The 14271-nt window shown below is 37.5% G+C and overlaps 1 protein-coding gene across 1 annotated transcript; it reads right to left on the bottom strand.

The window, feature by feature from the left end:
• Positions 1–1933: 1933 nt before the first annotated feature.
• LOC103708443 (malate dehydrogenase) lies at positions 1934–10989 on the bottom strand. The gene is made up of 7 exons (XM_008793372.6): positions 10654–10989; positions 8211–8369; positions 7913–8088; positions 7415–7692; positions 7163–7298; positions 6966–7077; positions 1934–2334 (listed from the first exon to the last, which is right to left on the bottom strand). Exons 1-7 carry the CDS (start codon positions 10694–10696, stop codon positions 2240–2242), a joined length of 999 nt encoding a protein of 332 aa, XP_008791594.3. The 5' UTR covers positions 10697–10989; the 3' UTR covers positions 1934–2239.
• Positions 10990–14271: the final 3282 nt, after the last annotated feature.

Here is a 14271-nt window from a genome sequence, read left to right as displayed (position 1 = left end):
GAAACATCTATATCTGAACAATCTTAAACAGCCAAGACACAGCTGGATGCCGGCGAAGCGTGTCTACAGAATCCATTCCGTCTACCGATAAAATGGAATCCATTCCTAAAGACGCGTGGGTGGTCATATCATATACAGCAGAAATGGAGAAGTTGGATACCAAACCCAGCCGCAAGTTGACGAGAAGGCAAGGCGACAATTCGGAGAGACCTGGGCCAAGAAAAAATTATTGATTTGATACAGTTCCGGATAAGTAGATTGCAGCAATTTTCTCCCCGAGTTGCTTGGTTTTTTGACTTGCTACCCTGTCCGCATGGATCGAGATTACATAATATTCAGCATCACTTGGCTGAGTAGCTAAAGATTAGATATCGACAGCTAGGTCGTGAAAAATAAAATGGCGTACAGAATCTTTCTTCCAGTGTCTTTCTGGTACTTTCAAATTCTGGTTACCAACACGGCACTCCAATAGTAATCAAAATGCGCCGGCGTAGATTAAATATGGAGACCGGATGCTCTCCACTTGGTTTGTTCGGTGAAGTCGCCATCTAGTCCACCGGTACTTAGGTGGTGCTGGTGTGACGTACTCATACGTGGATGGGGCTGCCATGCTGGTCGGGCTCCACCACGGATGGAGAGGGTATGAGTAAAAAATGTTCTACCTGTATCGAACACTCTTCAGTAAGAAATGGCCCAGTGGGGGTTGCTACGCGGGTGAGGTTATCCTCACCCCCCTCTTTCCTTTTTCGCCTAAGAAAAAAAAAAAGAAGCAATCAAATAGCAAATTAATTTTAAAGTCTGATGATGGGTGCACCAGATCCCAATGAGTTCGAAAGCCGAATCCACGCTACTTGGTGTCTTTGGACCACGTCCCATGCACGGCAACCACCCCGTCAGAAGGGAGGAGTGGAGTCGGCCGCGATGGATCTGGGAGAAGGGGAAAACTCGCTCCGCTGGTGGTTCCGTTGCGAGGACGGAAGAAGCCGAGTACGTTCGAAATGGGAGCTGAAGCCACGAGCATGGCCCAGGTCTCTTGTGGACGTGGGACGAGGAGAAGAGAAGGATTCCGAAGCAAGAGGCGTGGACGTGGGAGTTGAGTAGTGGGATTCCGAAGCATCCACCCACACCTCCTCTGGCCAGTACCTATCATCCAACCATACAAAAAAAGTCCCGTTCAACACTGAGCCTGGATACAAAATTTTCTGTCGATCAAAATAGTAGAAGTCATCATAGTGGATGCTTCTAATTTTGAAGCCAGCTAATTTACCAAGAGCCATGGTTTGTATAATATATAATCAATTCTTCCACCATATTTCCTCGGCACGACCTTTCCATTTTTCTTTAACTCTTAGTTCTTTTAACTTGCACACACAAAGCAGCTTAATCGCCCTCTGTTCATTAATCTCAGGGGTACTGTTATTTTTTGATGTTGATCTCAGGAGTCTAGTTATTTTTGCTACCGTTTCCGACAGGAGCAACAACCGCAGATCTATATTGTTATCCATTTTGATGACTTGAGTATAGTTTTTATTTCAGTACATGTTCATATAATTGGCCGGTTCGTCGCATGCGATTTGCTGCTCATTCTATAATACAGTGTGTAACATCACAAGTCTCACAAATCTGATGGTCCTTATCCGTGTTCGTAATATCAAAAAGCAAGGAACAAGGAAACGATCTAGATCAGTGGGCATTGCGATCACAATATGTGATCAACGGGGAGATTAAGACGTGAAATGAAATCCCAGAATTCTCTCAATCACAACTACCTTGTGTTTGAAACTAATCCTGCCTTAAGTCGGAATCATACTAGAATTTTATTTCTTTTGGACATTAAATTTCCTTCTCGTTCGCATGTTCGACATCGAGAAGAGCAATATGACCAAACCGGTTTTCATGAGCAAAAATGACCAGCAAACAACAAAACGAAAGATTCATACCCAACGCAGCAACATCTGCAACATTTTCCATGAATAAATAGTACATATCCGGATTTAAGTTACCGTCTCCGCATAAACCACAGCATAATAAGACGAGAGCACTGCAATTAGAGATAATGAGGCCTACTGTAAGAGCAAAAAGAAAGGAAATACCAAATAGATCAAGAGAGGCAACATCTGCAACAATTGTTTCTGCAGAACCAAAGTTTATTTATTCAAAATCTGGAGTTACTTCTCAGTATGCAGTAACCATAGGGCCTCTTAACCCCACTCCAGGCGTAGATAACGAAGGAGACAGTTCAAGAGAGGCATGAATATGCCAATGCCTTCTCCTCCGTCAACTCCACAGCAGTCGCATCCATTTTCTTCCTCGAGAACTCATCAATTGGAAGCCCTGATAGCATCATAGGCAGAGATATTAATGATCAATCACTTTTCTCCTTTACTTTGTACTACATATCAGTTGATTATTCAGAAAGTTTTATGGCATAAAACTGTGCAAAACAAGATGAGTAATTCTATTACCAGAATATGATACTAAGCTAGATAAACTACATGGAGAAGCAGCTTGATTCTTGGAAATACTTCAATACGATGGATAAATTCTTGAAAATACTTCAATATGAAGGATGATATTATTTAGGAAGATTCTATTCAGCCAATCTGCAGAATGCAGATGATACCAAAATTATGTGTGAACACACTGGATTCCAAACATAAGCCTGCACCATAATGAATTGGTTATAAAACTAATGCCACTTCATAGGCTGATTGACCGTTTCTACAAAGTGCAACAACATCCAATTACAAAGTAGGTTTTCATCTCAGGATAGTCAGCCTGAGATATAGTTTGGATCAGTATCAGATAGTCACTGATATATCGGCCGATATGATATCAAAATATTGGCTAAGGTTTCCTGGCATGCCTTTTAGAATCTTTAAATTAATATTTTATTATTACATCTTCAAATCACTGTCTTAATAAGGAAATTGGTGCAGGTCTACTAGATTAATCAGGGCCTTTGAGATCTCAGTTCCTATAATAACGGTCGAGATATCAGAATTCTTTCCTTTCTTCATTTTTCTGAATTTCCTATCTTTGTGGAGATAAACCAATATCTTGTCCATCGCAATATCGGAAACCTTCTGGGATGACTAAGATCTAGGTAGTTAAAAAATCCTGATCAAATCACCAAAAATAACATCCATTATTTGGTCATGATTGTTGCAATACAGAGTCGCAGTCTTTATTTTACGACTGTGCAACTCAGTTTGAGTTCACCTTTTCAGCCCATGTGAGATAATGTGGGAAGGACAAGATTCCCTTAAATTACAAAACCGAACGATGTTTTTGCTATAGACAAAATCAACCAGGAGATCAACCCAATAAGAAATAAAACAAGTCTCTAGATATCAACAGTTATGGACTGTACGTCGAATGGCTCAAGTCAATCCTGAATAACATGGCCATTCATGTAATCAAGTCTGGCAAGCAAAGTTCACAGTGCTAACGTGTACCATCCTGTACTAGAAAACACTGTACCATATTGGTACCAACTGATGCTTGATATGAGGGGTATACCAAGTGCCACTATGCCAAATTGCCCTTGGCACCAAGGGTTCTGACATTGCACCAAGATGGCACAGCCATGGGATCTAGTACCAAGATTGTGAACTTCACTTGCAAGTCCGTTGGGTTTCCACGATGGGATCATTTGGGATAAAAAATCACAGAAGATTTATGAATCGAGCATCTACCATTTGGAAGGAACGAAAAGATGAGCTCAAAACAGTGGATATTTTACAACTGAGGATTTGCCAAGAAACCATATAATCCAATTGGTTTCCCAAAAGAATTATGAAAATCAAGTGAACCAAAAATAGGAGGAATATAAATCAGCACTAGTTAATTAAGCTCAGCTTAATGTCATTGGAAGTGTAGTTTTAGTAGAAATAGAGATAAAGATGGGACCCCACTTAAGTTTGATGGATATGGGATCCCATGAAACAATCAGTTTCGTTATCAGAATTTATTAAACAAAATAATGGAAAAAGATGAAAGCATATGTGACAAATCTATAGCTGGTTGGATGAAGGGGAGAAGTTCTTGAGGGATATTATGTTATTAAGACACAACTGAGGAAAAAATTAGAATGACAATAAGACCTTGCAATATCGTATGGTCTAGAATATTGGGTAATAAAGAGGCTCCAGAAAACAAGTTAAATGTAGCAAATATGAGGACATACGCAAGTGGGAGAATTTACAAAAACAGAGGAATGAGTATCCTCAAAGAGTTGTATGAGTTATCCAAATAGGAAATTAAGTGATGGAGAATTGGTTATCATGGTATGGGCAAGTGTAAGATAAGCTGAGGGGCTCTGTTATTTGTCAAAAGATATAATAAATAGAAGGGAAGACCTGAGGTAACACAAAGTTGTGAGAGGGGATATAGAAAAGCTTGATAAGAGGTAGCCATAAGTAGGAATGCTGGGTGAACAAGGATTCTAAAAGCTGAACCCATAAGTAAAAATTCTGGGTGAACAATGATCCTAAAAGCTGAACCCAAAACATCAGGACATAGGTTAGTCATGGTTGCGAGCATTCCAGGTGAGTGCTGCTGCAGGTAAAACATTTTCAACATATGGTACTTCAAATTATAGATAGATTCATCGGGCATCTCAAATGGGGAAAAGAATGATGATTTGTAGACAAACATTTTCAAGGAGATACAGAAGTGATGTATGGACCCCAATATGACTTGTCAAGAAATGCAAGAAGGCTAAGTCTTTGGTAGAGAGGGAGAGTAGGAATAGGAATAGTATTATATATGAGAGGAACTATTCGGGCATGTGTTTATTCCCACATGTGGGTGTCCATTGGGTAAGTCTTCGGTACTTAAGTAGGGCCAAGGACCCAAACCAATAAACTTCTAGCTAGCCTTTTTGGATGAGGTTGTGGGCTGTCATAAATGCTTTCAGAACTAACCCAGGCCACAGTGCTTTTGAACTAACCATAAACCAGTTGGGTTGTTTATAATTGGACCCTTCCCTTGATGAGCCTGCTTTAGATTAAATGGGGAGAGTGTGGACCAATGCATGCATTTAGTCCCACATTTAGCGTGCGTTGGGTAGTCAAGCAAGGCTAATGACTCCAGTTAACAACTTCAATCAGGCCTTTTTAGGTGAGCTCCTGGGTCATTACAGCATATTAGTTAAGAGTTCTTCAATTGGTCTTAATTTCCTAATAAAGTTGGTAGGTTCAACCTTTACCATGAAGCCCTTGTCTGCTAAGAGAATTAGGTAGTTAGATTCAGCGAAAGTAGGAAAGCAGAAAATTGTGGGGTTTTATTAAAGTGTAAGGTAAGAACAAATCATTATCATATATCCTTTTATTCCCCTTCAGAGTCTGTGGTTTTTACTTTGTCAGGGAATCTTTACCGTGCAGTGATGTTACATGGCAGTACACTTGATCTCAAGTTCATCTCTTTCTTTCAAGTGCAAGCATGTCCAAAATGCGAAGTACTACAAGTCTACAACCATTAGGGGGCAAATAAGGAAAACTTTTGCTGAAAGGAGTTATTAGAGGTTTGTAAGATGAAGTTCATGCATAAATGACTTCCATGGCAATGAACATAACAAATGTGAATGACTAAAATATCAAAAAATGACTAATGATGTTCCAATAAAATTACAAATCACTATGGCCACAAGTACCAATAAAAAATGATTAACAAAATTATTGAAGAATAAGTAGATCCAGTTTTCTTATACAAATAATACACATACTCATAATGAAATTTAACAAAAACTGTTGTTTATAGCTTAAAGAATAAAAAGCATTTTTCTCCTTATTTTGCTAAAATATTTGTTCCTAGAATTTGTGGGCTTTATTTATAAATTACTTGCATGCACACTAACATCTAACAAATTCACTTTTAGGGAATTTTAATTAATAGGATAACAATCAAACCCATTTTTCATAATTTTATATAATTAATTTTGAAATGTATGGAAGGAAAGCAAATTAAGTAAATCACTAAAATCAAATTTCTCTTAAATATCTCGAAATTGAATACTGAGGTTTCTTTGCCTTTCAAAACATTAAAAAAAATCCAGATTTGATCTTGCTAGTTCAGTCTATCACCTATAAGCAATATCTTACTGCAAATTTAAATAATTAAAGCAAACACCCGTAAATGAGACTCAAGGCTTTGTATGTGTTGAAGTCATCAAAAAACACTGAAACTAGTCAATTCCAAAATATAACTGAAGCCAATAAAACCTCAAAACTTTAGACCTATTCCAACTGAAATAGCCCCCGCCAAAACCCAAAACATACACCAAACAACTCCAGCCTCTCTTAGCTTCAAATGGTCCTAGACAAATCCTATCTCACCTATGCAACAACAAAATTGTCAAGAAACACCGTCTTTAAGGGAATCATAAATGCAAAGAGTGCCTTCAGCTTAATTCATCTTATAAGGAGTATTATTTATCAGAATGACATTGCACTACAGTCTGTGCACCTATATTTTCTCTGTGAAGTTGTGAACCAGAGAAATTTAGGTACAGCATTGTTGAAGGCAGCTACTACAAAAAATATTATAAACTATTGGTTACGGATGCATGACACAACTAGGGAGAAGTAGAAGCCCTACCAGGTTAGTGTAACAAGCTATAACTAAGAAGAACTTCCACCAGATTTGCACCTCTAACCACCTTTAATAGTGAAAGACTAGCTTAGAATAGACTTAAACTTTTCCCAAGTATTAAGCTCAAATCCTGTTCATCTTTTTGATGTGATAGGTTGATCACACCTTCAAAATCTGCATGGCTTCTTCATAGATATAAGAAGCAGCATGACTTCGAACAAAGACTGTACCAGATGATACTTGGACTACTCTGTTAATTTATAATACAAACTGGATTTCAAAAAAAATCAACATATTATGGATTTTGTAAAAATTCAGCCTAGTCAATATAAGCATACAAGATTCTGAAGTTTCCCAAGCAACATGCATACCTTGAACAATGGTCCACTCGCCATTGCGACATGTCACAGGAAATGAATAAATAAGCCCAGCTGGTACATTGTATGAACCATCAGAATACACTCCCATGGAAACCCATGTTCCCTGAGACAGCGGAAGGAAAATATTTAGCGAACTTCACAACAAACAAGCCAACTGAATCAGATAAAAGACAGCAACAGAATACAACCTCAGGTGTCCCAAGGACCCAATCACGTATGTGATCACAAGCAGCACTAGCTGCAGATAATGCACTTGAGAGCTTCCTTGCTTTAATGATTGCAGCACCACGTTGTTGAACAGTTGTGATAAATTCTCCCTTCAGCCTATAATAATCAGATAGCAGCACACATATCAGTTTTTAGTTACAAAACCTTGAATACTCGTGATGGATTTTAGGAACATTGTAAGCATAAAAGTATGTCTCTGTGCACACTCTTACCAATCATCAGCGGCAACAAGTTCACGGGCAGGCTTTTCACCACCTGGTGTTTTTACAGTTGCATGGTTCACATCAGGGTACTGAGTGGAAGAATGATTTCCCCAAATGATTACATTCTTAACATCACTGACTTGAATGTTTAATCTCTCAGCAATCTGGCCCAGTGCCCTGTTGTGATCTAGTCGTGTCAAGCAAGTTATATTTTTCTCAGGGATGGATGGAGCAAACTCTTTCAAAATCAGAGCATTTGTATTTGCAGGATTAGCCACAACTAGCACCTGCAGGACAAAATTGTAAACTTTGGAAAAAGACAGAATCATGCAGGTGCATATCATAGATATATATAAATAAGTAATCCACACTGAAACAGCAAGAACTATACAAGCTCTCTGAACTAAACTGTGCTGTGCTGCAATTTTTAAATATTATTAAACATCCACACATTTACAGAAAAGAGATGAATAAATAGATAGCATGTGCATCTGTGATGTTTCACACCTTACAGTTTGCAGCTGCATACTTTTCGAGGGCAGAGGCTTGAGATTTATAGATTGAAACATTTTTCGACATCACATCTTTCCTTTCCATTCCCTCTTTCCTCGGGAACCCACCAACCATGACTGCAATGTTGACACCAGTACAGGCCTCGACAGCATCAGTTGTAGCAACAACTCCTGAATAATCATTGGAGGCATTTTGTAAGAGTAAGCATCAGGATTAGAAGGTTAAAAATGAAGGATGCTAGATTAACTGTATATAGACCAAACAGTGCATAACACAGCAAAAGAAACAATACCTTTAAGAAGAGGAAATGCTGCATCAATCAATTCCATTTTAACCCCATTAAGAGATTCTGCAGCAGGCGGAATATCAAGCATGTGCAAGATAACAGGCTGATCTGGACCTAGCATTACTCCCCTAGCAATCATAGGTACCAGTGCATATCCAATTTGCCCTGAAAACATAACATCACTCAAAATGTTACATTACTGCTTTTTGAATTGGGTTGAGATCCTTCTCACAAAAAGAAAGAAAAAGTGTTGAATCACCAAAGATCAAGAAGAAAATGAAAATGTCCAATATGATGAAACTGGGGGAAAGAGCAGGCATCTAAAACCAATTTTTTCCTAGAAAAGCATAATCTTACAACTGTTTTTGATTAAGCAACAGAAGCTTCCTCTTTGAAGGATTTTGTTTTTTTTAAAATATCATATTAAAACTTACAAAAGGAGACTGCACATGGCAGGAAACAGCAGATAATTTTCATCAGCTGTAATGTCTATGCAGCATAGCCATCTTTTATTGACTATGGACGTGAATCTCAACTATTCAGAGGAGTATGATGGTCATCATTGATTCATTTTGGTTGCAAAAAGACCAGATCAACAATGGGAGTAGACATGAAACAGCAAGGATGGTTTTGACACCATAGTGAAGTAGTTGGCAGTCATGGCAATTTACAAGACTTCTATATGATACCCAAAGGGACAAAATTGAAATTTTCATGTTGCCAATTTAAGGGAAATTACTAAGAAAGAAAACCTAAACTTAGAAAGTTTGATGATTGAATCTCATAATTGCATAATTATTGAATTTAATAATATAGGCAGAAAAGCGATGTGAATGTCAAAAATAAGGCGGAGGAGGAAAAGGTTAAAAGTTCACCAAGAATATGAAGTGGTTCAGAACAGGTCCATTATTAAAAGACTAACCTATAAAATCTACACAATAAACTCATTACCTAAAAAGTCTGCTTGGAAAATGGCTTTACGTGGACCTTATTTGGGGTTGAGGAGGGAAAAAACTGAAAGAACTCTCAAGAGCTTGATGAACCAACTATAGGAACTGGTAGAAATCGAGCCGACATTCATATTGGAAAAGGGGAAAAAAGCAAGAAAACTATAACTTTGCGGTGAGATAAAAGACACTAATAAAACACTTCTGTATCCCAAAAAAAGAAAAACAAAAAAGTTGGGTCCCTAAACCAACCAACAATAATAATGCCATTTATCCAGTAAAAATTGGCTCCACGGTTAGCTGATCAGGGGGGGAAATCATTTAGATGAAACCTCAAGTTTCAGGAGAGAGCTTAAATGATTAAGGTTCAACAGAAAAGGAAAAGAAAAAGAAAAAGAAAAAAATGGCAGGATTACAGAAGAGGTAATCTCTCACTGAATCAAGAAAGTGTGTGTCCCAGGTATCCAACTTTCCAGACTCCCAAGGATATATGGCACAAATGTTCAAATTGGATAAGTAGATGTAATATCAATTCCAAACATAAGAAATGATTGAACTCCAAGACACAATTGCATTCAGTCATCATGAATATTCGATTTGATCATTCAGATTAACAGGTCAAGCCTTTCTTCGCTAACACTTTAAAATAGTGCCCCCAACCCCAACCCTCACCTCCCTCTTCCTTGTGCTCATGTCCCATATGAAGTATCATGTCATCCTTGCAGTGTATTATGGCAAAGTAGTTAAAAGTAGTTAAGGATATATCTGAGACTTCCAGGGAATGAAACAAATGCAAGAATTCTATATTAGCAACTATACCAGCCCACAACATACCTAGAAAAAAAGTGTCAAACAAAGCAATCTCGGACATCAGAAAGGCAAGTGCTTTTCATGTACAACTTTCTCCATGCAAGAACGCGTACATCCAAACATCACAACCAAGTGCAAACTAATATGTGAGTAAACCACAAGCTAAGGCATGCAATGAGAAAACGAAAAATTAATTGGCCCTTTAGGTTAATTATAACCACAGAAGATCATAATTCTTGTCCATAAAGAACTTCACTTTGTTCCATTCAAAAGTCAACGGAATATAAATCAAGCCAAGAACTTGATCTGTTCTACTTCCAAAAAATCACCCCTCCGAAACATCCAGTTATTTCTACTATTCTTGTCAAGAAAGTTAGTTTTTTAAGGCCAACTTTGTAAATATGTACTTATGCCAGCTACTAGTGTTACAAGCCCTAAATATATCGAATCAACTGATCCAGTCCAACAAAAAGAGATGCATAATAGCTCCTCCTTCACAAGATCACCAAGCCATCAAAATACGATTCGTTGGATTCACGGAGATCGATTCGCTCGAGATCGAAATCGAAAGTTCATGGCCCTTGTTCTGATCAGATCCAAGACCGACTCTTGGATCTCCAACAAGCTACCATTTACTAACCGATCATCATGGGTAAAGAGGGGGGGGGGGGGGGGGGTTAAGGATCGAATACCTGCGGCGCCTGTTACAAGAACTCGGACGGGATCCTTCGCCATGGATGCCGAAAGAAGAAAGGAAGCTTCTAGAACAAGGATAGAACAAGAGAACAAGCGATCAATAAAGGAGGAGGCGACGCTCTCAGGAGCAAAAGCGGTATTTACAAACGGGCGATCGCCAATGGAGAAGCAGACTCTAGATAAGGTGAGGTCCTGATGCGGCGGAAGACGATCATCGGCTGTTGATTCGATCGAGGCCTCTGGATTTCACGAATCACGGCGCCCCACTTGCGGGAAGGACCGGCTTGCTGGGCTACTACGTGTCCGGTTCCTTCCCCAACCCTACTAAAAACGACACCTCAATTTTTTCTTGTTTTTTTTAATGGACTCAAAGCGGCCATGAGAAGCGAGCACGTTATCTCAAGGCTCTTCTGGTTCGCAAAAATTATTTTTTTTAAAAAAATAAATTTTTTAAAAAAAGAATATTTGAGAAAGTATTTTTGGTATGTTTGGCTCACAATGAAAAAATGACAAATTTTCAGAGTGCTTATATTTGGTTGACTATGTATAATTTCTATTATATCTTTAATAAAAATTAGATTTTTAATGTCTCTTTAATACTAAAAAATTTTTTTGGAAAAAAATAAAAATAGAATAATTTTCGGTTTTTGAAAAAGTAATTTTTTCATGTTTCTTATGAAATATTTTTTTTATAAAATATGATAATCATATTTTTATAAAAATATAATTTTTTTTTTGAAAACTCCAACCAAACATGTGACATCTCATTACTTTCCTATTAACTACACTTTTTTCTTATTTTTTCGTAAACCGGACGGGCCTAGAGCATTCCGAATATATTTTTTCTCAAAACGAACGGCTTTAGGGAGGCCAGCACAATTTTCAAAGCAGCCTGTGATAGGATGGGAAGAAGACTTTTCATTCTACCCAGCCAAGCACGCATCTCAAAGCATCCCATGACAGGGTAGGAAGGATCTGATGATGGGATGGGATGAAAACTTTTCATTCTACCCAGCCTTGAGGTTTTAACCGGTTTACCTTTGCCTTTTCCGGTTCTAACCATATTGAAATATTTAGCTTTTTTCCATTCATATTTAGCTTTTTTCCTTGGATTTGGTGGGACTAATTATTTTTCTCTTCTTCCCAATCTCTTAGTGCTTTAGTTACAATCTAAATGTGAAAGTTAGTGCTTCCTCCCTCCTCTGCATCTCGTTTGTGCTCCCATTTTAGGGGGAAAACACTTAAATGATTTTTTTATTACAAAAAATCCGTAGGTTCCTTTTATGATTTGTGTTTTATTTTTTGATAAAGATAGTTTAAATATTTCCAAAACAAAAAATAGAGAGGATCACATAACTTTTCGATTTGTGTTTTCGTATATGTACACATCTTGCTAAAACGAAAAGAAAGTAGTGGTCAACAGAAAAATTTTGCATACCTAGTTGAAAAGCTACTGTGATTCATATGTAATTATCCAGAATTTTTTTATTATTATCTAACATCTTTCATGAATCAATATCTATTCACAAATAATTTTAATCCTTGCTTATATTGGTATACAGTAGAAGTAGAAACCCCTTTCAGTTAATTATCAAAAGTAAATATTTTGAGAGGAGCATCATGCCATGCGACAATCAATGCTATCTAACCCTGGCCGTGTTGTGGAAATATATTGGTCTAGGAGTTTGGTTTCCATCGAGAAATAGTTAAATGACTCATATGGCTTGGATATACTTATGAAAAGCGATTTCGGTCATCAACTTTTTTAGTGGAAAAGTTAATCAGAAGAAGAAAGGTTGGAGAGTGGACCTATTGATGACAATGCTAAAATTCCGACAGCCACGCAGAGCGATTGTATTCAGAGTAGTATTGTCTCAACACGCAGGGATTAAGAAATGAAAAAAGACATGCATAGATCCTAAGCAGGAGAAATAAAAGTAAAGAAGAGGGATTACCAACCATCCTCAACGTCTCTTCTCCTTCAGTCCTTTCTCCTCCTGCCTCTTTCTCTTCTTCCTCCCTCCAAAGCATTTTCTCCTTTATGTTTCATGACTCTTTTTCCAATAAATTATATATGTGATGTATTTATGTTGCACCTTTGGCTTCTATCTAGGGATGGCAATCAGGTCCAGTCGAATCAGATACAGATCGGATTGGATGTGAGTCGGATCAAAAATTCATCAACTCCGACCTGATCTGTTTATTAAATAGATCAAAAATTTAAATTTGAATGCGACATATTTATTAAATAGGTAATTCGGCTCGATCCATATAATTTATTTATTGAACAAGTCAAGTCAGATTAAATGAGTTAAATAGATTTTTAACAGGTTAAACAAGTTAAGCATGTCGGTCGGGTTAAACATGTCAGAAACAAGTTAAACAAATTTTAAATAGATTAAATAGAATTTAAATAGGTTATATGGGTCAGGCCATAACCAGACCTAATTATTAAATGGGTTAAACAGGTCAAAGGTTCAAACCTGGACCCAAACTATTTAGTAATCACGTTTAGATGGGTTAACCAATATATAATCCAAATCTGTTTATGTCAAACCCAAACTTGTTGAAAAAAGATGGTTCTTGAATCAAGTTGATGAGTCAGATTATAAATTGCCACCCTTACCTATCATGGATCAGTTGCTCTTGGGCAAACAAAGCCCATTGTCCATGGGCAGCCTTAGCTTCAAGTGCCACTACGGCACTACCTCCACTGAATTAGTGAAGTTCCCCTTCGACTGAAAGCTGATGACAAAACCAAGGCTCTTTGGTTTAAACTCCCCTTGAGTCCAAGGAGGAGAAGGATAAGGAGGTAAGTATACTAGTGTCGCTTGTCCCCTTTGCTTAGGAAAGGAAGAGGGGAAAAGAAATAGAAGAAGAGAGTCAGATAAGGAGAAGAAAATATAGAAGGGAAATGAAAATTATGCTTTCAGTCTCGACATCTCGGGAATCTCTATAAGTGGCGTGCTTCTTCTATGTCAGATTTCTTTTCTTTCTTATATTTTCTCCATGTTATTTTCCCTCTGTTTATTACAATGGATCCCTTGCTATCTTGGTGGATGTAACCTAGATTTTGGATGAGCCATATTAAATCTTAGTATATTGTGCCTTTTTTTTTAATTATTTTATTCAGCTATTCCTAGCTATAATTGAGAGGAGGAAGGGGAGGGTGGCATTTGGTGCAAAATCGTGAAGGACTTGCCCAAGGAAGAAGCAGTGATTTGATTTTTATGTTTTCTTCTTAACTTTTGTTTTGGTTGATCTAGAAGGAAGATTTATTTATTTGTTTATTTTGTAATCTAGAGATGCCAAAATTGAAAAATTAGTAACTTTTAATGGTGTTTAGATGAAATCAAATACAACTTTCTTGTTTGATAATATCGATGTCAAGAAAAAAGAGAATATGAGTTTGATAAAGATCAGTCGTCTAATCTAATGGGATTTACATGAGAATACCATGCATTCATACTTGACTGCTCCGCATATGATTGCTTTATACAGCTGTCTAGATTATAGCATTGTTTGTTCGATTAGCTAAAATAGACACGCGGTGTGCATGGACTCATGGGTTAACGTAATAGTTATCAAATTATCATAAATGCGGTTTTTTTAAA

Source organism: Phoenix dactylifera, chromosome 3 (genome assembly GCF_051530095.1).
Source record: "Phoenix dactylifera cultivar Ajwa chromosome 3, Ajwa_hap1_PhDact_Kaust_v1.1, whole genome shotgun sequence".
Taxonomy (NCBI): Eukaryota; Viridiplantae; Streptophyta; class Magnoliopsida; order Arecales; family Arecaceae; genus Phoenix; species Phoenix dactylifera.
The sequence above is the reverse complement of the archived record's forward strand: the minus strand, read 5'-3'. Positions and strand labels throughout refer to the sequence as shown.